Raw genomic sequence first — 22,299 nt, 5'->3', positions numbered from 1 at the left:
CGTCTGTCCGTGGGTGCCGTGTCCGTCCATCCGTCCGTGGGTGCCGTGTCCGTCCGTCCGTCCGTCCGTCCGCGGGCGCGGCTCAGGCGGGTCCCGGCGCGGCGCCGTCGCCGTCCCTCCCACATCCATGCTGTGTCCGTCCATCTGTGCCGTGTCCGTCTGTCCGTGGGTGCCGTGTCCATCCGTGGGTGCCGTGTCCGTCCGTCCGTCCGTCCGCGGGCGCGGCTCAGGCGGGTCCCGGCGCGGCGCCGTCGCCGTCGCCGTGCCCGGGGCGGGGCCCGGCCGCCCAGTGCGGCCGCAGGATGGCGCCGGTGCGGCCCTCGCGCGCCTGCGGCCGCTGCTCCTGCGGGATGCGCACGGCCCGGAACCGCGGCACGGCCGGCGGCGGCGCCCGCCGGAAAAACCCCACCTGGCGACAGAGGGCACGGGGCGTGTCGCGACACGGCGCCCGACACGGGGGCACGTATCGCGACATGGCACCGGACAGCGTGAGGTATATCGCGACATGGCACCAGACTGAGTGAGATATCGCGATATGGCACCAGACAGAGTGGGATATGTTGCGATATGACAGTGGACAGAGTGAGATATCGCGACATGGCACCGGACAAAGTGAGATATTGCGATATGGCACCGGAGATTGTGATATATCACAATATGCTAGTGGACAGCATGGGATATATCGTGACATGGCACTGGACAGAGTGAGATATCGCAATATGGCACCAGACAGCATGGGATATACCGCGACATGCCATGCTCTATATCGCGATATGCCATGCTCTGCGGTGCCATATTGCGATATGCTGTGCTCTGTGGTGCCGTATCACGATATGCTGTGTTCTGTGGTGCCATATCGCGATATGCCATGCTCTATATTGCGATATGCCATTCTCTGCCGTGCCATATCGCAATATGTCGTGCTCTGTGATGCTGTATCGCGATATGCCGTGCTCTATATCGCAATATGCCATGCTCTGTTGTGCCATATCGCGACATGCCATGCTCTATATCGCGATATGCCGTGCTCTGTGGTGCCATGTCGCGACATGCCATGCTCTATATCGCGATATGCCGTGCTCTGTGGTGCCATATCGCGACATGCCATGCTCTATATCGCGACATGCCGTGCTCTGCGGTGCCGTGTCGCGATACCCGGGGTCGCTCACCTTCCAGAGCCCCAGCACGAGCAGCGCCAGCAGCAGCAGCCCCAGCAGCGCCGCCAGCGGCAGCACCCACCAGGGCACCGCGGCCACGGCCACGCCCGGGTCCAGGTGCAGCGACACGGACACCTGCGGGGACAGCGGGGCCACGGGGTCACGGGGTCACGGGGGGGTCACGGGGGGGTCACAGGGGGGTCACACGGGGGTCACGGGGGGTCACACTGGGGTCACTGGGATCATGGGGTCATTGGGGTCACAGGGAGGTCACAGTGGCCACAGAGGTCACAGGGGGTCACATGGGGGGTCACACGGGGGTCACACAGGGGTCATGGGGGTCACACTGGGGTCACTGGGATCATGGGGTCAGTGGGGTCATTGGGGTCACAGGGGGGTCACACAGGGGTCACGGGGGGTCAGTGGGGTCATTGGGGTCACAGGGGGGTCACGGGCGGATCAATGGGGCCATGGGGACATCAAGGGGGACTGGAGGGGCTTGGGGACATCAGGGGACATCTGGGGGGGGGGTCTGGGGGTCCAGGGGTGTCCCCGGGTGTCCCCAGGGGGATTTGGGGGTCCCGGGGGTGTCCCCGGTGGTCCCCAGGGGTGTCCCCGGGGTGTCCCTGGGGGTCCCCAGGGGGGATTTGGGGGTCCCGGGGGTGTCCCCAGGTGTCCCCACCTGCGCCACCCCGTCCTTGATGACGACGTTGCCGCGGGGGGAGGTGACCGAGACCTCGGCGCGCATGATCAGCTCCAGGTTCTCCACGTCCAGGAACTCCTGGGATCCGGGATTTGGGAATTCGGGGTTTGGGGATCCGGGATTTGGGGATTCAGGGATTTGGGAATTTGGGGTTTGGGGATTTGGGAATTCGGGATTTGGGAATTCAAGGATTTGGGGATTTGGGAATTTGGGGATTTGGGGATTCAGGGATTTCAGGATTCAGGATTTGGGGATTCAGGATTTGGGAACTCAGGGGTTTGGGGATTTGGGAATTTGGGAATTTGGGATTTGGGAATTCAGGGATTTGGAGATTTGGGAATTCGGGGATTTGGGGATTTGTGAATTCAGGATTTGGGGATTCGGGATTTGGGAATTCGGGATTTGGGAATTCAGGGATTTGGAGATTTGGGAATTCGGGGCTGGGGGGTCCAGGCCGGGCCGAGCCCCCTCCCCTGCCGGGGCTCTCCCACCTCCAGGAAGGTCCCGTTCCAGAGGCGGCCCCGTGCCCGCAGCTCCGAGCGCTCCAGCGACGGCAGCGGGCACCGGAACGGGCGGCAGCGAGCCGTGCCCCGGGCACAGTCCTGGGCAGCGGGGACAGTGCGGGACACCCCGGGGTTGGGGGACACCCCGGGATTGGGGGGACACCCCGGGGTTGGGGGACAGTGGGGGGACACCCCGGGATTGGGGGGGACACGCCGGGGTTGGGGGACAGTGGGGGGACACGCCGGGATTGGGGGGGACACCCCGGGATTGGGGGGACATCCCGGGATTGGGGGGGACACCCCGGGATTGGGGGACACCCCGGGATTGGGGGGGATACCCCGGGATTGGGGGGACAGTGGGGGGACACCCCGGGATTGGGGGGGACACCCCGGGATTGGGGGGGACACCCCGGGATTGGGGGACACCCCGGGATTGGGGGGGACACCCCGGGATTGGGGGACACCCCGGGATGGGGGGACACCCCGGGGATGGGGGGGACACCCCAGGATTGGGGGGGACACCCCGGGATTGGGGGACACCCCGGGATTGGGGGACACCCCGGGGATGGGGGGGACACCCCGGGATTGGGGGACAGTGGGGGGACACCCCGGGATTGGGGGACACCCCGGGATTGGGGGGGACACCGGAATGGGGCGGTGACAGCACAGGGACACCCCAGGAATGGGGAAGTCCCAAAATGGGGCAGTGACAAAGCGGGGACACCCCGGAAATGGGGACATTGGAAATAGGGGACACCCCGGGATTGGAGACACTGGGAATGGGGGGGACACCAGAATGGGGCAGGACAGAGCCAGGGGACACCGTGAGTGGAGTGACCTCGGGAACGGGGACACCCCAAAACGGGCACACCCCAAAACGGGGACACCCCAAAACGGGCACACCCCAAAACGGGGACACCCCAAAACGGGAACACCCCAAAATGAGGCACTGCCAGAGCAGGGGCACCCCAGCACCGGGGGGATGCCGGGAACAGGGACACCCCAAAGGAGGAGGAGGAGGACCCCCAAGCCCGGGTGCCCCCCATGAGCAGGGCCCCCCCAGACCCCCCCCTGCTCACCAGGGTCACGTTCCTCCTCCTCCTCCCCGCGGGCACCCACCACGAGCGGGCCGGGGGCTCCTCGGGGGGGTCACCCCGGCCTGGCGGCTCCTGGGGGGGGGCAAGGACGGGCATGGGGGGGGGGACAGGGACCACCGGGGCCCCCCTGGGCACCCCTGGGCACCCCTGGGCACCCCTGGACATCTTTGGACGCTCCTGGTCACCCTTGGTCACTCCTGGTCACCCCCAGGACGCCTCTGGCCAGCTTTGGACACCCCTGGACACCTCCTGTTGTCCCCCCCCCCACCCCCCCCCGCCCCCAGGACACCTTTAGGACACCCTGGACACCCCCAGACACCCCTGGACATCCCCTGGACACCCCCAGACACCTCTGGCCACTTTTGGACACCCCCAGGACACCCCTGGACACCCCCAGACACCTCTGGCCACTTTTGGACACCCCCAGGACATCCCCAGGACACCCCTGGACACTCCTGAACCCCTCTGGCCACCTTTGGACACTCCTGGACACTTCTGGCCACTTTTGGACACCCCCAGGACACCCCTGGACACCTCTGGCCACTTTTGGACACCCCCTGGACACCCCCAGGACATTCCTGGACACCCCTGGACACCCCCTGGACACTGCTGAACCCCTCTGGCCACTTTTGGACACCCCCCAGGACACCTCTGGACACCCCCGGACACCCCTCTGGACACTCCTGAACCCCTCTGGCCACGTTTGGACATTCCTGGACACTCCTGGACACCCCCAGGACACCTCTGGCCACTTTGGACACCCCCTGGACACCCCTGGACACCCCCGGACACCTCTGGCCACTTTTGGATATTCCTGGACACCCCCAGGACATTCCTGGACACCTCCAGGACACCCCTGGACACCCCCAGGACACCTCTGGCCACTTTTGGACACCCCCAGGACACCCCCAGGACATTCCTGGACACCCCCAGGACCCCCCTGGACACCCCCTGGACACTCCCGGAGACCCCCTGGCCACCCCCGGCCACCCCCAGCCCCCAGATCTCACCAGGGCGAGGCGCAGGGGGTTGGCGGGGGGGCTGCAGGGCACGGGGGGGGTGCCCAGCTCCAGGCTCAGGGGGTACAGGAGCCACTTCCCGTTGGGCAGCTCCAGCGGCCACTGCACGGCCAGCGCCGCCGAGCCGGGGGTCTTCAGCACCGGCCCCCGCTGCGACACCTGCGGGGGGCACGGCCCGGACCCCAGAAATGGCCCCGGCCCCAAAAACAGCCCCCACCCCAGAAATAGCCCCTGTATGGGGCCATGACCACAAAAACAGCCCCCACCCCAAAAACAGCCCCGATCCCAAAAACAGCCCCCACCCCAAAAACAGCCCTCACCCCAAAAACAGCCCCGGTCCCTAAAACAGCCCCCACCCCAAAAACAGCCCCCACCCCAAAAACAGCCCCCACCCCAAAAACAGCCCCGGCCCCAAAAACAGCCCCCACCCCAGAAACAGCCCCCACCCCAAAAACCGCCCCCACCCCAGAAATAGCCCCTGTATGGGGCCATGACCCCAGAAATAGCCCCCACCCCCAAAACAGCCCCGATCCCAGAAATAGCCCCCACCCCAAAACCAGCCCTGTGTGGAGCCATGACCACAAAAACAGCTCCCACCCCAAAAATAGCCCCCACCACAAAAATAGCCCCTGTATGGGGCCATGACCCCAGAAATAGCCCCCACCCCAAAAACAGCCCCCACCCCAAAAACAGCCCCCACCCCAAAAACAGCCCCGATCCCAAAAATAGCCCCTGTAATTTTGAGGGGTCTCTGTTTCTGGGGTCTCTGTTTTGGGGGTATCTCTGTTTCTGGGGTCTGTAATTTTGGGGGGTCTCTGTTTTGGGGGTATCTCTGTTTCTGGGGTCTGTAATTTTGGGGGGTCTCTGTTTCTGGGGTCTCTGTTTTGGGGGTATCTCTGTTTCTGGGGTCTGTAATTTTGGGGGGTCTCTGTTCTGGGGTGTCTCTGTTTCTGGGGTCTGTAATTTTGGGGGGGGTCTCTCACCGTGACCTCGAAGCTGACGGCGCTGCCCACCTGGCTCTCCCTCTTCACCGCGCTCTCCCCCAGCACCTGCCCCCCAAAAAACAGCCGGGGGGGCACGGCCACGCTGCGGGGACAGCCCTGGTGTGAGGGTGGGGGGATCCCCGACCCCAAAACCGCCCCCCGGGCACCCCAAAAGCCCGTCCCCACTCACCCCGTCACGGCCAGGGGCAGCTCGATGACCACGCGGGCGCGGGCGACCACCGGCTCCAGCCCCGGCTGCTCGCTGGTGCTGGGGGGGGGGGGATTGGGGTCGGGGGGGTGACACCCCAAAAGAAAAACCCCCAAGGGCCGTGCAAGGGGGGGGGGGGGTTGAGCCCCAAATTGCAGCCCCCTGGCCCTAAATGTTGGGGGGCCGGACTCTAAAACTGCCTGGGCTTTGTCCCCAAATCCTCCAGTCTGGGGGGGGTCTGACCCCCAAATTCCCACCTCAGATCCTGGGGGCTCTGGACCCCAAACCCTGGGGGCTCCATCCCCAAACCCCCCGGGGCTCTGACCCCAAATCCTGGGGGCTCCAAACCCCAAATTCCTGGGGGCTCTCACCCTCAACACCCCCGGGTTCTGGCCCCCAATCCCGGGGGTCCCATCCCCCAGTCCCGGGGGTCTCCATCCCCCACCCCGGGGGTCCCATCCCCCAGTCCCGGGGGTCTCCAGCCCCCAATCCCGGGGGTCCCAGCCCCACCCCGGGGGTCCCAGCCCCCCGCCCGGCTCACGTGGACAGCTCCAGCTGCACCGCCAGGTCCGTGGTGTGGATGGAGATGCCCGAGGTGCTGAGGATGAGGAAGAACCGCACCTGGGGACGCGCAGGTGAGCGCTGGGGGGGGGCCGGGGGCCGGGGGAGGGGTCGGGGGGGGGGGGTTGGGGGGGGGGCTGCGCCCACCTGGGCCCCGCGTTTGAGGGGGTTCCCCAGCTCGCACTCCACCCTGGAGCCGTTCTGGTTGGCCAAGCACAGCACCTTGTCCTGGGGGGGGGACAGGGCTGAGCCCCCCTGCGGCACCCCGGGGTGACCCCAGGGTGACCCCCAGAGTGACCCCCAGAGTGACCCGAGGGTGACCCCAGGGTGACGCCCAGGGTGACCCCCAGAGTGACCCCAGAGTGACCCCATCCCTGAGGGCACCCCGGGGTCACCCCCACCCTGCAGCCACAGGTGTGACCCCATCCCAGAGCCCAGGTACATCCCACACCCCCAGGACTGACCCCATCCCAGACCCCCAGACCCACCCCACATCCCCAGGGCCCCCCGACACCCCTACTGTCCCCCTGTCCCCCTCTGTCCCCCTGTCCCTCCCTATCCCCTCCTGTCCCACGCCCCCCGTACCCCTGTCCCCCCCTCTGTCCCCTCTGTCCCCCCGTCCCCTCCTGTCCCCTGTGGCTGTCCCCGTCCCCTGTCGCTGTCCCCTGTCCCCTGTGACTGTCCCCTGTCGCTGTCCCCTGTCCCTGTGGCTGTCCCCGTCCCCTGTGGCTGTCCCCTGTCCCCTGTCCCCCGTGGCTGTCCCCTCCTGTCCCCCGTGGCTGTCCCCTCCTGTCCCCTGTGGCTGTCCCCTGTCCCCCGTGGCTGTCCCCTGTCCCCTGTCGCTGTCCCCTGTCCCCTGTCCCCTGTCGCTGTCCCCTGTCCCCCGTGGCTGTCCCCGCACCCCGAGCCCCCCGGGCTCGTCGCTCCGCAGGGCGGCGTAGGGCAGCTCCGGGGGGAAGGTGGCCACCAGCAGGGCCTGGTGGGCATCGTCCCCGTCCCTCTGCGGCTCCGCGGGGTCCGAGGGCTCGTTGGTCACCTGCACCTCCAGGGCCACGTCCTTCTGGTCACTCACGGCGAAGATGGCAGTGCCATCCTCGTCCCTGCGGGCAGAGCCACCGTGGGGACATCCCCGGGCACTCGGGGTGACAGTGGCAGTGCCATCCTCGCTCCTGTGACCCCTTGGGGACATCCCGGTCCCTCAGGGTGACAGTGGCAGTGCCATCCTCACTCCTGTGACCCCTTGGGGACATCCCCGGTCCCCCAGGGTGAAGGTGGCAGTGCCAGTCTCGCTCCTGTGACCCCTTGGGGACATTCCCGGACACTCGGGGTGAAGGTGGCAGTGCCATCCTCACTCCTGTGACCCCTTGGGGACATCCCCGGTCCCCCAGGGTGAAGGTGGCAGTGCCATCCTCGCTCCTGTGACCCCTTGGGGACATCCCCGGGCACTCGGGGTGAAGGTGGCAGTGCCATCCTTGCACATGTGACCCCTTGGGGACATCCCTGGACACTCAGGTTGAAGGTGGCAGTGCCAGCCTCGCTCCTGTGACCCCTTGGGGACACCCCCGGTCCCTCAGGGTGACGGTGGCAGTGCCAGCCTCGCTCCTGTGACCCCTTGGGGACACCCCCGGTCCCTCAGGGTGACGGTGGCAGTGCCAGCCTCGCTCCTGTGACCCCTTGGGGACACCCCTGCTCCCTCCCAGAGATGTGGCAGTGCCATCCTTGCACATGTGACCCCTTGGGGACATCCCCGGTCCCTCAGGGTGACGGTGGCAGTGCCATCCTCGCTCCTGTGACCCCTTGGGGACACCCCCGGTCCCCCAGGGTGACGGTGGCAGTGACATCCTCGCTCCTGTGACTGCCTTGGGGACATCCCCGGGCACTCGGGGTGACGGTGGCAGTGCCAGCCTCGCCCCGGGGGCGCTGGGGACAGCCCGGGGTGGCGCTGTCCCCTCACCTGGGCAGGGGCAGGAAGTCGCTGTCGCCCAGGCGGGCGCAGAAGCGCGGCCGCAGCTCCAGGTGGCTCTGGCAGATTTTGTCATCGCCGCAGCCCTGGCGCAGGAAATGCACCTGGGGGGACACCGGGGGACACGGGCACAGTGCGGGGACAGCGCGGGGACAGCGCGGGGACAGCGCGGGGACAGCCGGGGGACAGTGCGGGGACAGCCAGGGGACAGCCAGGGGACAGCGCGGGGACACAGGTGAGTGCCACAGGTGAGTGCCACAGGTGAGTGCCACAGGTGCCCAGTGAGTGCCCCAGGTGAGTGCCCAGGTGAGTGCTCCAGGTGAATGACACAGGTGAGTGCCCAGGTGCCCAGGTGAGTGCCCAGGTGAGTGCCCCAGGTGAGTGACACAGGTGAATGACACAGGTGAGTGCTCCAGGTGAGTGCCCCAGGTGAGTGACACAGGTGAATGACACAGGTGCCCAGTGAGTGCCCCAGGTGAGTGCCCAGGTGAGTGACACAGGTGAATGACACAGGTGAGTGCCCCAGGTGAGTGCCCAGGTGCCCCAGGTGAGAGCCCAGGTGGGTGCCCAGGTGAGTGCCCAGGTGGGTGCCCAGGTGAGTGCCCAGGTGAGTGCCCAGGTGCCCAGGTGAGTGCCCAGGTGAGTGCCCAGGTGAGTGCCCAGGTGCCCAGGTGGGTGCCCAGGTGCCCAGGTGAGTGCCCAGGTGAGTGCCCAGGTGCCCAGGTGGGTGCCCAGGTGCCCAGGTGAGTGCCCAGGTGCCCCAGGTGAGTGCCCAGGTGAGTGCCCAGGTGCCCAGGTGAGTGCCCAGGTGCCCACCTCGGTGCGGTGCGTGCTGGGCTGGCGCGGGCTGAGCGCGGGGGGCAGCGGGGGCAGCGCCGTCCCGCGGCCCCCCCGGTGGCCGCCCCGTGGCCCCGCGGCGGCGATGCCGTGGGCCAGCGTGAGCGCGATGGGCCGCAGCTTGTCCCGGATGTCGTCCTGAGGGACGAGGAGGAGGAGGGGAGGAAGGTCAGGGTGGCGCTCGGGGACACCGGAGGTGCTGGCACACCTTGGGGAGGGGCGGGGATGAGGGGGAGGAAGGTGAGGATGAGGAGAGTGAGGATGAGGAGAGTGAGGATGAGGAAGATGAGGCTGAGGAAGGTGAGGATGAGGAGAGTGAGGCTGAGGAGGCTGAGGATGAGGAAGATGAGGCTGAGGAGGGCAAGGCTAAGGAAGAGAAGGATGAGGAAGATGAGGATAAGGAGGCTGAGGAGGCTGAGGATGAGGAGGGTGAGGAAGGTGAGACTGAGGAGGCGAGGCAGAGATGGCTGAGGATGAGGAAGGTGAGGGTGAGGAAGATAAGGCTGAGGAAGATGAGTCTGAGGAGGGTGAGGATGAGGAAGATGAGGCTGAGGAAGGTGAGGATGAGGAAGGTGAGGATGAGGAGGGTGAGGATGAGGAAGATGAGGCTGAGGAAGGTGAGGCTGAGGAAGGTGAGGCTGAGGAAGGTGAGGCTGAGGAGGGTGAGGATGAGGAGGGTGAGGATGAGGAAGATGAGGCTGAGGAGGGCAAGGCTAAGGAAGACTGAGGATGAGGAAGATGAGGCTGAGGAAGGTGAGGATAAGAAGGCTGAGGAAGGTGAGGATGAGGAGGGTGAGGAAGGTGAGACTGAGGAGGCGAGGCAGAGATGGCTGAGGATGAGGAAGGCGAGGCTGAGGAAGGTGAGGAGGCTGAGGATGAGGAGGGCGAGGCCGAAGCACGCACGTGCAGCCGGAAGGTGGCGGGCACGCAGCGCCGCTCGCGCTCCGGCAGCTCCAGGCTCCCCGAGATGCGGTGCTCGGGGTCCGCGGGGCCCCGCGCCAGGAACGCGCCCCGGGGCACGAGGCCCCGGCGCCGCCGCTCCGCGTCCGCCTCCAGCACGAAGTGCAGCTCTGCGGACACCGGCGGCGTCACCGGCACCGGCACCGGCACTGCACCGGCACGGCACGGGCACTGCACCTGCACCGGCACGGCACCGGCACTGCACCGGCACCGGCACCGGCACTGCACCGGCACCGGCACTGCACAGGCACCGGCACCGGCACCGGCACTGCACCGGCACCGGCACCGGCACGGCACGGGCACTGCACCTGCACCGGCACTGCACCGGCACCGGCACTGCACCGGCACCGGCACGGCACCGGCACCGGCACCGGCACTGCACCTGCACCGGCACTGCACAGGCACCGGCACCGGCACTGCACCGGCACGGCACCGGCGGGAGCAAGGGACGGGGAGGGGTCCCAAAGGATGGGGGTGCGCAGGGACTGGGGGGGCTCTGAAGGATGGGGGATCCCCAGGGATTGGGGGGATCCCCAGGGATTGGGGTCCTGGGGGATGGGGAACCCCAGGGATTGGAGAGGCTCCGAAGGATGGGGGGGGGGCAGGGATTGGGGGGGATCCCCAGGGATTGGGGGGACTCCGAAGGATGGGGGGGGGCCAGGGATTGGGGAGTCCTGAGGGATGGGGGAACCCCAAAGAATGGGGGGGGTCCTTCGGGGACTGGGAACTCCCAGGGACGGGAGGGACCCTCAAGGATCGGGGGTCCCCAGGGACGGGGGAGTTCCAGGAATTGGGGGGGTCCCCAGGAATTGGGGGATGCCCAGGAATGGGGGGGAACCCCCGGGGTTTGGGGTCACCCAAGGTTCGGGGTGTCCCAGGAATGGGGGGATCCCCAGGAAGGGAGGGGACCCCCGGGGTTGGGGGTCCCCCAGGGCTCGGGGTGTCCCGGGGGTCCCCACTCACCCAGCGGGGGGCTGTAGCTGCCCGGGCTGGCCGTGTAGCTGAAACACGCTCGCACCTCCACGCTGGGGGGGCCGGGGGTCACCGGGGGGGTCCCGCAGCCCCCGCAGCGCGGCAGGGACGGGGGACACGGGGGGACACGGGGGGGACACGGGGGGGGACACGGGGGGGGACACGGGGGGGACACGGGGGGGGACACGGGGGGGACACGGGGGGGACACGGGCGGGGGGCACCGGGGGGGACACGGGGTGACACGGAGGTGACACGGGGGGACACGGGGGTGACACGGGGTGACACGGAGGTGACACGGAGGTGACACGGAGGTGACACGGGGGTGACACGGAGGTGACACGGAGGTGACACGGGGGTGACACGGAGGTGACACGGAGGTGACACGGAGGTGACACGGGGTGACACGGGGTGACACGGAGGTGACACGGAGGTGACACGGGGGTGACACGGGGGTGACACGGGGTGACACGGGGGTGACACGGAGGTGACACGGAGGTGACACGGAGGTGACACGGAGGTGACACGGAGGTGACACGGGGGTGACACGGAGGTGACACGGAGGTGACACGGAGGTGACACGGAGGTGACACGGAGGTGACACGGGGTGACACGGGGGTGACACGGGGTGACACGGGGGTGACACGGAGGTGACACGGGGTGACACGGGGGTGACACGGGGTGACACGGGGGTGACACGGAGGTGACACGGAGGTGACACGGGGGTGACACGGGGTGACACGGGGGTGACACGGAGGTGACACGGAGGTGACACGGGGTGACACGGGGTGACACGGGGGGACACGGAGGTGACACGGGGTGACACGGAGGTGACACGGGGGACGGGGGGGTGACACGGAGGTGACACGGGGGGACACGGAGGTGACACGGGGGGGACACGGGGTGACACGGGGTGACACGGGGGTGACACGGGGTGACACGGGGGGACACGGGGGGACACGGTGCCACCCACCAGACGCCGTCCCGGTCGCGGCAGTTGCTCTGCTCCAGGTCGATGTGGGGCGGCAGCACGGACACGTTCCGGGACACGTGCACCACCGGCCGCGCCCTAACGGGGGGGGGGGGGGGGAAATGGGGGTCCCGGGGGAGCCCCCCACTCCTGAGTGCACCCCCGGGACCCCCGGGAGCAGCAGAGGGACCCCCGAGGTGCGGGGGGCTCGGGGATGGGGCATTCGGGGAGGGGGTTCTGAGGGATTTGGGGGTCCCTGGGGATGGGGAATTGCCGGGGTGGGGGGGGCGCCTCAGGGATTTGGGGGTCCTCAGGAATTTGGGGGTCCTCAGGGATTGTTCAGGAATGATGGGGGGGGGTCCTCAGGGATGGGGAATTCCCAGGGGTGGGGTGGGGACTCGGGGATGGGGGTTCCTTGGAAATGGGAATTCCCAGGAATGGGGGGTTCTGAGGGATTTGGGGGGCTCAGGGATTTGGGGGGAATCCTCGGGGATTGGGGAGATCCTTGAGCGGGGGGGGGCCTTGGGGATGAGGGGAACCTGTGGGTCCGGGAGGTGCCCGAAATGGGGGTGGGGGGAACACTCCAGGGGTTTGGATTGCCGGGAATTGGGGGATTCTGGGGAGGGGTCGCAGGGCTGGGGGGGGGGGGAGGGGGCTGCTCCAGGGACGGGGGTCCCAGGAACTGGGAGAGATTTGGGATTTTCAGGGACTGGGGGATCCTGGGGGTCCCAGGAATTGGGGGGCGCTCCAGGGATTTGGGATTCTGGGGAATTGGGGGATCCTGGGGGTCCCAGGAATTGGGGGGCGCTCCGGGGATTTGGGATTCTGGGGAATTTGGAGATCCTGGGGGTCCCAGGGCTGGGGGGCCGCTCCAGGGTTTTGGGATTCTCGGGAATTTGGGGATCCTGGGGGGTCCCAGGGCTGGGGGGCCGCTCCAGGGATTTGGGATTCTGGGGAATTGGGGGATCCTGGGGGTCCCAGGAATTGGGGGGCGCTCCGGGGATTTGGGATTCTGGGGAATTTGGAGATCCTGGGGGTCCCAGGGCTGGGGGGCCGCTCCAGGGATTTGGGATTCTGGGGAATTTGGAGATCCTGGGGGTCCCAGGGCTGGGGGGCCGCTCCAGGGTTTTGGGATTGTTAGGAATTTGGGGATCCTGGGGGTCCCAGGGCTGGGGGGCCGCTCCAGAGTTTTGGGATTGTTAGGAATTTGGGGATCCTGGGGGTCCCAGGGCTGGGGGGCCGCTCCAGGGTTTTGGGATTCTCGGGAATTGGGGGATCCTGGGGGTCCCAGGGCTGGGGGGCCGCTCGGGGGTGGGGGGTCTCACCTGTAGAGCACCACGGTGTCCGACAGGGACCCCACGAGCAGGTCGGGGTACAGGTTCCCGTCCACGTCCAGCCCCCCCGAGAGCGAGTAGCCAAAGGCCGAGACCCCCACGGCCTCCCCGTCCAGCACCTGGGCAGGGGGCGGCTCTGGGTGAGCCGGGACCCCACCCCGGGGACCCCCAACCCCCGCCTGGGACCCCCCCCCGGGGACCCCTCACCTGCGCCGGGCGGGTGACGATGCCCAGGGCGCTGCCGTGGTAAATGAAAACTTTGCCCGCGCCGTCGAAAGGAGCCCCCACGGCCAGGTCTGGGGGAAAAGGGGGGATTGGGGGGGATTTGGGGGGGATTTGGGGGGCCAGACCCCTCCGCAGGGACCCCCTTGTGGTGCAGCCCCCCCCCTCCAGGTAGCACCAGCACCTGGACCCCGAAAAGCCCCCGAGCCCCCCGGGCTCGGTTGTGTCGTGCCCCACGGAGCTCTCCCCGGATCTTGGGGACCCCCCTCCAAAAAAAAAAAAACAAAACAAAAAAAAAACCAAAATCCGCCCCCACCCCAAAACCCCTCACCCGAAATTCTGTCATGGTCGGGGGCGGCAATTCCGCCGCGCCCAGCCCTTGGAGACCCCAAATCCCCCCCAAAGCCCCCCAAACCTCCTCCAATCCCCCTCAAAGCCCCTCACCCTCGAGTCCGTCGTTGTTTTGGTCCATCCTCAGACCCCCAAACCCCCCCGAAACCTCCCCAAAATCGCCGAAATCCCCCCCAAATCGCCTCAATCCCCCATAAATCCCCCCAAAACCCCCCGAAGCCCCTCACCCTCGAAGCTGTCGTGGTTGAGGTCCATTCTCAGACCCCAAAACCCCCGCAAAACCACCCCAAACCCCCCCGGAGCCCCTCACCCTCAAACCCGTCATGGTTTTGTTCCAGCCCCAGACCCCCAAACCCTCCCAAAACCCCCGAAACCCCCCAAACCCCCTCGGAGCCCCTCACCCTCGAAGCCGTCGCGGTCGAGGTCCATTCCCAGACCCCAATCCCCCCCAAGACCCTCCCAAAACCCCCTAAACCCCCCCCAAATCCCCGAAACCTCCCCAAGCCCCCCCGGAGCCCCTCACCCTCAAACCCGTCATGGTTTTGTTCCAGCCCCAGACCCCCAAATCCCCCGAAATCCCCCCAAACCCCCTCGGAGCCCCTCACCCTCGAAGCCGTCGCTGTTGAGGTCCATCCCCAGACCCCCAAACCCCCCCCGAAACCTCCCCAAAATCGCCGAAATCCCCCCGAAATCGTCTCAATCCCCCCCAAACCCCCCCCAAGCCCCCCCCCGGAGCCCCTCACCCTCGAAGCCGTCTCGGTCGAGGTCCCCGGCGGAGCTGAGCGCGGCGCCGAAGGCGGAGCCGCGGGAGCCGTTCAGCCGCACGGGGGTCGCGCTGTCCCACAGCCCCCCCGGGTTGATGTACACGTACACGGCCCCCCCGATCTCCTCCTGCCGCTCGAAAAAGTGGGGGGCCCCCACGGCCAGGTCCATCCAGCTGCGGGGGGGTGTGGGGGGGACACGGATCTGTCACCCCCAGCCGCCAGCGGGGGTGGATCCGCCCGGCCGTGGGGTGGGGAGGGGGTTTTGGGGAGGCTTAAGGGGTGGGGAGGGGGTTTTGGGGGGGCTCAGGGGTGGGGAGGGGGTTTTGGGGAGGTGGTTTTGGGGGAGCTTAAGGGGTGGGGAGGGGGTTTTGGGGGGGCTTAAGGGGTGGGGAGGGGGTTTTGGGGGGGCTCAGGGGCTTTGGGGGGTCCCGGGGGTGGGATCTGTTGGGATTTTGGGGGCGCTCAGGGGTTTGGGGGGGTGCTCGGGGATTGGGGTCCCAGGATTGGCTCTGCCCTTTTGGGGTCCCGCAGGTGACACCCCCTGTGTGTCAGGTGTGTACAGGTGACACCTGAGTGTGTCAGGGCCACATCTGTACAGGTGACAACCGAGTGTGTCACAGACACATCTGTACAGGTGACACCTGAGCGTGTACAGCTGACACCTGAGTGTGTCAGGTGTGTACAGGTGACACCTGAGTGTGTCGGGGCCACATCTGTACAGGTGACACCTGAGTGTGTCAGGTGTGTACAGGTGACACCTGAGCGTGTACAGGTGACACCTGAGTGTGTCAGGTGTGTACAGGTGACACCTGAGTGTGTCAGGTGTGTACAGGTGACACTTGAGTGTGTCAGGTGTGCACAGGTGACACCCGAGCGTGCCACGGCCACTTCTCCACAGGTGCCACCTTTGCCACACGTGCCAAAGGCACACCCCCCTGCCGGTGCCACCGGTGTCCCCGCCGCGTCCCCGCCACGCACCCGTCGCTGTTGAGGTCCAGCACGGCCAGCGCGTGGCCGAAGGCCGAGGTCAGTTGGTGGCCGGCCAGCACGGCCTCGGCCACCAGGCGGTTGGCGCTGTCGCGGCGCAGGATGACCACGGCGCCCGTGTGGTTGGCGCGGGGCGCGCCGGTGACAAAGCTCAGCTGCTGTCGCCGCGTCAGCCCCGGCCCGGAGTCCACCGAGAACCCTGCGGGGACACCGGGACAGCGCGGTCACCGCCGGGACCCCCAGGGGACACCGGGACAGCCCGGTCACCACCGGGACCACACAAGGGACACGGGGACAGCGCGGTCACCACCGGGACCCCCAGGGGACACCGGGACAGCGCGGTCACCCCAACCCCGGGAGCATCCAGGGGACACGGGGACAGCGCTGTCACCACCGGGACCACCGAGAGCCCTGCGGGGGCACCGGGACAGCCCGCGCATTGCCGGAAGGGCAGATTTTTGGGGGGAAATGGCAGAATTTGGGGGGAAAAGGGCAGAATTTGGGCGGTAAAGGGCAGAATTTGGGGGGAAAGGGCAGATTTTGGGGGGTAAATGGCAGAACTTGGGGGAAAGGGCAGAATTTGGGGGCCAGAGCAGCAAAATCCAGAGCACAGCCCCCTCCCCACATGCCGTGGTTGCCGTGAGCAGCCCCCCGAGCCCCCCAAACCCCCCCAAAGCCCCCCGAGCCCCCAGCCAGGCTCCAGCCCCCCCCCCCCCCATTCCATGCACCCCCCCCATGCAAAAACATCAGCGGGGGGACAAGCGGGGACACGGGGGGTGCGGGGACACGCCAGGCTCTGGGACCCCCCAAAGGTCTGAGACTCCCCCCCCGCCAAGCCTGGCAGTGCCCCCAGCACAGCCCTGGCACAGCGACGGGACAGGGATTTGGGGACAGGAACGGGGACACGGGGATTTGGGGACACGGGGATTTGGGGACAGGAATGGGGACACGGGGATTTGGGGACACGGGGATTTGGGGACACAGGGGTTTGGGGACAGGAATGGGGACACGGGGATTTGGGGACAGGAATGGGGACACGGGGATTTGGGGACACGGGGATTTGGGGACAAGAATGGGGACACGGGGATTTGGGGACACGGGAATTTGGGGACAGGGATTGGGGGACAGGGATGGGAGATGAAGATGAGGGACAGGGATTGGGGGGACAGGAGTTGGGGACAGACTGGGGACAGGACTGAGGGACACAGGGGTGACAGGGATTGGGCACACAGGGATTGGGGACACGGGGATTTGGGGGGACAGGGACTGGGGACAGGGATTGGGGACAGGAATGGGGACACGGGGATTTGGGGACACGGGGATTTGGGGACAGGAATGGGGACACGGGGATTTGGGGACACAGGGATTTGGGGACAGGAATTGTGGGGACAGAAACGGGGGGACAGGGACGGGAGGACACAGCGACGGGGACAGGGTTTGGTGACACAGGGACGGTGACAGCGGGGTGGGGACACAGGAGGGGCGGGGTCGTGCAGTGGCGAGGGGAGGGGGTGATGCGGCCACACGTGTGCGTGCGCGGGGGGTGGCACTTGCGGGGACAGGGGCGTGTCTGGGGACAGCTGTGTGCAAGGGGCGACACGCGTGGGGACAGCTGTGTGCAGGGTGGTGACACGCGGGGGGACAGGGGCGTGTCTGGGGACACGGGAGGGGGGGGATCTGTGTCCGGATGGGGACACGAAGTGACACCTGAGTGTGTCAGGTGTGTACAGGTGACACCTGAGTGTGTCACAGGCACATCTGTACAGGTGACACCTGCGTGTGTCACAGGCACATCTGTACAGGTGACACCTGAGTGTGTCAGGTGTGTACAGGTGACACCTGCGTGTGTCACAGGCACATCTGTACAGGTGACACCTGAGTGTGTCAGGTGTGTACAGGTGACACCTGCGTGTGTCACAGGCACATCTGTACAGGTGACACCTGAGTGTGTCAGGTGTGTACAGGTGACACCTGCGTGTGTCACAGGCACATCTGTACAGGTGACACCTGAGTGTGTCAGCTGTGTACAGGTGACACCTGCGTGTGTCACAGGCACATCTGTACAGGTGACACCTGAGTGTGTCAGGTGTGTACAGGTGACACCCGCGTGTGTCACGGCCACGTCGGTGCAGGTGACAACCGCGTCCAACGGCGGCGCGTGAGAAAGGGACATCCCCGAAGGCGACACGGGCGTCCAGGGTGACACCCGCCGAGGGGACACGCGTGGCAGGACACCCGCGGGGGGCAGCGCCACACGCGTGTGCCCGCACGACCCTTCCTGCGGGGGCGAGGAGGAGGAGGAGGAGGAGGGGGGCGACACGGCACGGGGAGGGTCACACACGGCACACAGGTGGCACGCAGGTGGCACGCAGGCGGCACGCAGGCGGCACACGCGTGGCACGCGCGTGGCACGCACGAACCCAGGTAGGAATTGTGCGCCACGTCCGCGGCCGCGCCGGGGACCCTCTCTCCGGGCTGGGGGGTCCGGAAGACCCTCTGGTCGGGGGCCGCGCTCTCAATGTTTGTCACAAAGAGCAGCCCTGCCACCGCCGCACACACGGGGGGGAGGGGGCGTCAGGGCGGCTCGGGGGGCGCGGGGGGGCCGCGGCTGCCGGGGGGGGGGGGGGGTGTCCCCCCGGGCCGGGCCCCCCCCCGTACCGAAGTAGCTGTTGGCGGGCACGGGGATGAGGGAGGGGTCCTGGTCCTTCTCCCCCCCCGCTTCGAAGGGGCCGGCGTCCGGGCGCAGCAGGTCCAGGGAGCTCTGGTTGAGCTGCTCCACGCGCACCGTCCCTGCGGGGCCCGGGGGACAGCGGGGACACCGGGGCGACCCTCAGAGACCCCCCAGCTCCGGGGAGTCGGGACGGAGCAGCTCCACCGGCAGGGACCCCTCCCCACGGTAAGGGGGATGTGGGGGCACCGAGGGCTCCGGGGGGCTCGGGCTGAGCAGGGACCCCTCCCCAGGGGACAGCGGGGACAGCGGGGACAGCGGGGAGACCTTCAGAGACCCCCCCCCAACTCCGGGGAGCTCTGGCTGAGCAGGGACCCCTCCCCAGGGGACAGCGGGGACACCGGGGCGACCCTCAGAGACACCCCCCAGCTCCGGGGAGTTCGAGCTGAGCAGGGACCCCTCCCCAGGGCACAGCGGGGACAGCGGGGCGACCCTCAGAGACCCCCCAGCTCCGGGGAGCTCTGGCTGAGCAGCCCCACGGGCAGGGACCCCTCCCCAAGGGAAGGGGACACGGGGACACCGAGGGCTCCGGGGAGCTGAGCAGGGACGCCTCCCCAGGTGACACCGTGGGGACCCCCGGGGACCCCCGGGGACACCGAGGGACCCTCGTGCTCGGCTTGAGCACCTCCAGCCCCAGCATCACCTGGGCACACCTGGCCCCCCCCACACCGGGCAGGTGTGGCCCCCACACCCCCCCATCTGCGGGTACCGGGGTCTCCGAACACCCCCCCAGACCCCCCCGGGTGGGGGGTCCCAGCGCCCCTCACCCTCCCAGCTGCGGGTAGTGGGGTCTCCGAGCAGGAACACCCCCCAAACCCCCCCGGGGTGGGGGGTCCCAACGCCCCTCACCCTCCCATCTGCGGGTAGCGGGGTCTCCGAGCAGGAACACCCCCCCAGACCCCCCAAACCCCCACGGGGTGGGGGGTCCCAGCGCCCCTCACCCTTCCAGTTGTAGGTGCCGGGCGCCCCGAGCAGCACGTAGCGGCGGTCGGGGCTGAAGGCGGCCGCCAGGCCCTGCTGGCAGGTGCCGAAGCGCTCGTGGCCCTGCGGTCGCCCCTCGCAGAACTTCCACTCGCCCCCGTCCAGCTCGTCCCGCACGCGCAGGTCCTGGCTCAGCACGAAGCAGCGCCCGATCACGTCCCGCGTCTCCAGCGGCTGCCGCACGCGGTGCCGCACCTCGTACCGGTGCGCGCAGGTCTGGCCAGGGCACGCCGGGGGTCACGGCGGGCCGGGGCACCCCCGCCCCATCCCGTTTGCGGTGTCCCCGGTGTCCCCGGTGTCCCCCGGTGTCCCCCCCCGGCGCTCACCACGATCTTGCCGCCGGGCCCTTGGCTCTTGACGCTGACCCCCAGCCACTGGTTCTCTTTGCTCTCGCGCTGCGGGTCCACTGCGGGGCGCGGGGAGGGGTCAGCCCCGCCGGGACCCCAACCCCGGGCCCCCCCCACCCCGGGCCCCATCTGACCTCCCTCATCGATGGGCACCCGCCAGCAGTCCGAGGGCTCGGCGGTCAGCGGGCAGGCGAAGAGACCCCCGGTGCGGTTGGCGCCTTGGCCGGGCAGTGCCAGCGCTTGGGGGGCTCCCACGAGCAGCCTGGCAGGGCAGGGACCCCCGTCAGGGCTCGGGGGGGGGTCCCCGAGGGTCACAGAGCCCCCCCCCGGCTCCCCCCGGGCGCAGCTGTGCCGCCCCCGTGGCCAGCGCGGTGCCAGCCCGGCCGAGCAGCTGCTGGCCCGGCGGCGCTGCCGCGGCTGGCGACACGCGTGGGGACAGGAGGGGACACGCCCGGGACACCCCGGACACCCCCCCGGCCCCCACCCAGACCCCCGCGGGGGCACTCGGGGCGCTCCCCCGTGGGACCAGCCCGCTGCCACCGGCGCTTCCTCGGTGGCCGCGGGGCGCTCGTGGCCACCGCGCCCGGGCTGACGGTGGCCCGGGGACACGGCGGCGCCCACGGGGGGTGGCAGGGAGGCCGAGGCGGTAAAAATAAACTGGAATTCACTCAAAATAACCCCGCAGCAACATGCCCAAAAAAGGAGGGAGCACACGGAGGCACCGGGTGCCCCACGGAGCCGGGCCAGGGCACCCTGCGAGGGGACAGCGCGACAAGGCCAGCCCGAGCCCCGCCGGGGACACCGGGGGACAGCCGGGGGACAGCCAGGGGACATCGGGGGACACCGGGGGACAGCCGGGGCCGCGTCGGTGGAGCCGAGCCCAGCGCGGCTCTGCCAACACCTGCAGCGGGCACCGGCGGCCAAAGCCGCCCTCGGTGCCAAGAACGCGGCGCGGGCGGCAGCGCTGCGACACCGCGGCGACAGCGGCGACACCGGGCGGGCGGGGGCACGGAGGGCACCGGCAGGGGCAGGGGTGGGAGGACGCGGGTGACAGCGAGCTGGGACCTGCCCCGCTCCGGGGGTCCCCACGGCTGAGACCCCCGGTAACGGCCCGAGAGGCCCGGGGGATGTCGGGGGGGGACACGGGGACACTGGGGTAGCGGGACATGGGGACACGGGGACAAAGGGGACACGGGGACGCGGGGCCGTGGCCGGCAGTCGCGGGTGGGCGTTCGCCGCACGGCCCGGGGGGGCCCAGCCGGGGGGGTCCCTCCAGCCGAGCGCTCCGGGGCAGCGGTCGCCCCCCGAGCCCCCCCAGAGCCCCCCTCCCCCGCTAATGCTGAATAACGCCGGGCCGCGCAGGCGGCCTGCCACCGTCCCTGTCGCTCCTGCCACTGTCCCTGTCCCTCCTGCCACTGTCCCTCCTGCCACCGTCCCTGTCGCTCCTGCCACTGTCCCTGTCCCTCCTGCCACCGTCCCTCTGTCTCCGTCCCCGCGCGCTGGGCTCGGCTCCGGGGGTCCCGCTCCCCCTCAGCCCCGCGGCTCTCGGCGCTCCCGAACCCCCAAATCCCGGGGGGATCCCGGTCCCTCCCCACCCCAGCGGCCGGTTCGGTTCTCCCGCTCTCCCCATTCCCGCGGCTCTCGCCGACCCCAGCCCCATTCCATCTCCATTCCCGGGGGCCGCGTGCCCCCAGCCCCAGGGCTTCGTCCCACCGGACACCCCCCCCCCCCCCAAAATCCCGGAAATAAGATCCCCCCAGACAGGGGATCCCGATCCCCCCCCAAATCCCGGCAATAGGATCCCCCCCCCGGAACCCCCAAATCCCGGAACCCCCAAATCCCCTCAACACGATCCTCAAACCCCAAATCCCCAAATCCCCTCAACAGGATCCCCCAAACCCCGGAACCCCCCAAACCCCCTCAACAGATCCCCAAACCCCAAATCCCCCAAATCCCCTCAACAGGATCCCTCAAACCCCAAATCCCCCAAATCCCCTCAACAGGATCCCCCAAACCCCGGAACCCCCCAAACCCCCTCAACAGGATCCCCAAACCCCAAATCCCCCAAATCCCCTCAACAGGATCCCTCAAACCCCAAATCCCCCAAATCCCCTCAACAGGATCCCCCAAACCCCAAATCCCCCAAATCCCCTCAACACGATCCCCCCACCCCGGGCGCTCCCACCTCCCCTCCCCTCTCCCCCTCCCCATTCCCGGGGGTCTCCCTCCCTGTCCAGCCCGGGGGTCGCCCCCTCTCGCCCCCCGGGACCCCGCGCTCACCACCCGGCGGGTTCGGGGCTCAGCTGCCGGTGCAGCGCCACGGCCGCGCCGAAGAGGCTGCCCCGCTCCCCGTCCTTCAGCACCGGGCTGCTCCCGTCCAGGTTGAAAGCGGCGGCCGCCGGTAGCCACAGGCACAGCCACGGTAGCCACAGGCGCAGCCGCGGTAGCCACAAGGGCAGCCGCCGGCAGCCCGAGCCCGCCATCCCCGCGCTGCCGGCGCCGCCGCCCGCGGGAGGAGCCCCGGAGCTCCCGGGGGGCGGCTCGGCCCCGGCCCCGCCCGCAGAACCGGGGAACCCCCGGAGACCCCACCCCGGGGTGGGGCTGGGCCGGGCCCGAGCCGGGAGCGACCGCAGGGGGCGGGGAGGGACCCCGGG

General features: G+C 68.6%; 1 protein-coding gene across 2 annotated transcripts; it reads right to left on the bottom strand.

Moving 5' to 3' along the window:
* Positions 1 to 6: 6 nt before the first annotated feature.
* ITGA7 (integrin subunit alpha 7) lies at positions 7 to 22,081 on the bottom strand. 2 transcript variants are annotated; one of them, XM_053967448.1, is made up of 24 exons: positions 21,926 to 22,081; positions 19,625 to 19,907; positions 19,259 to 19,514; positions 18,248 to 18,379; positions 15,581 to 15,788; positions 14,582 to 14,775; positions 13,473 to 13,561; positions 13,257 to 13,384; positions 11,935 to 12,030; positions 10,955 to 11,016; positions 9,935 to 10,101; positions 9,011 to 9,169; positions 8,186 to 8,298; positions 7,133 to 7,331; positions 6,379 to 6,459; positions 6,212 to 6,291; positions 5,653 to 5,730; positions 5,463 to 5,565; positions 4,471 to 4,638; positions 3,443 to 3,532; positions 2,352 to 2,462; positions 1,840 to 1,938; positions 1,170 to 1,292; positions 7 to 409 (listed from the first exon to the last, which is right to left on the bottom strand). In XM_053967448.1, exons 2-24 carry the CDS (start codon positions 19,772 to 19,774, stop codon positions 227 to 229), a joined length of 3,069 nt encoding a protein of 1,022 aa, XP_053823423.1. In that variant the 5' UTR covers positions 19,775 to 19,907; positions 21,926 to 22,081; the 3' UTR covers positions 7 to 226. The 2 variants fall into 2 exon arrangements, with proteins under 2 accessions (XP_053823423.1, XP_053823422.1); XM_053967447.1 differs by lacking the exons at positions 18,248 to 18,379; positions 21,926 to 22,081 and adding an exon at positions 18,010 to 18,129 and having other exon boundaries at positions 19,625 to 19,872.
* Positions 22,082 to 22,299: the final 218 nt, after the last annotated feature.

Source organism: Vidua chalybeata, chromosome 30, assembly GCF_026979565.1.
Source record: "Vidua chalybeata isolate OUT-0048 chromosome 30, bVidCha1 merged haplotype, whole genome shotgun sequence".
Lineage (NCBI taxonomy): Eukaryota > Metazoa > Chordata > Aves > Passeriformes > Viduidae > Vidua > Vidua chalybeata.
The sequence above is the reverse complement of the archived record's forward strand: the minus strand, read 5'-3'. Positions and strand labels throughout refer to the sequence as shown.

Coding starts and splice junctions, on each gene's coding strand:
- ITGA7 (XM_053967448.1), bottom strand. CDS start 19,774: ATGGGGCCCGGGGTGGGGGGGGCCCGGGGTTGGGGTCCCGGCGGGGCT. Junction 2,463..3,442: donor GGAGGAGGAACGTGACCCTG/GTGAGCAGGGGG, acceptor CCCGCTGCCCAG/GACTGTGCCCGGGGCACGGC. Junction 1,939..2,351: donor GGAACGGGACCTTCCTGGAG/GTGGGAGAGCCC, acceptor CCCGGATCCCAG/GAGTTCCTGGACGTGGAGAA.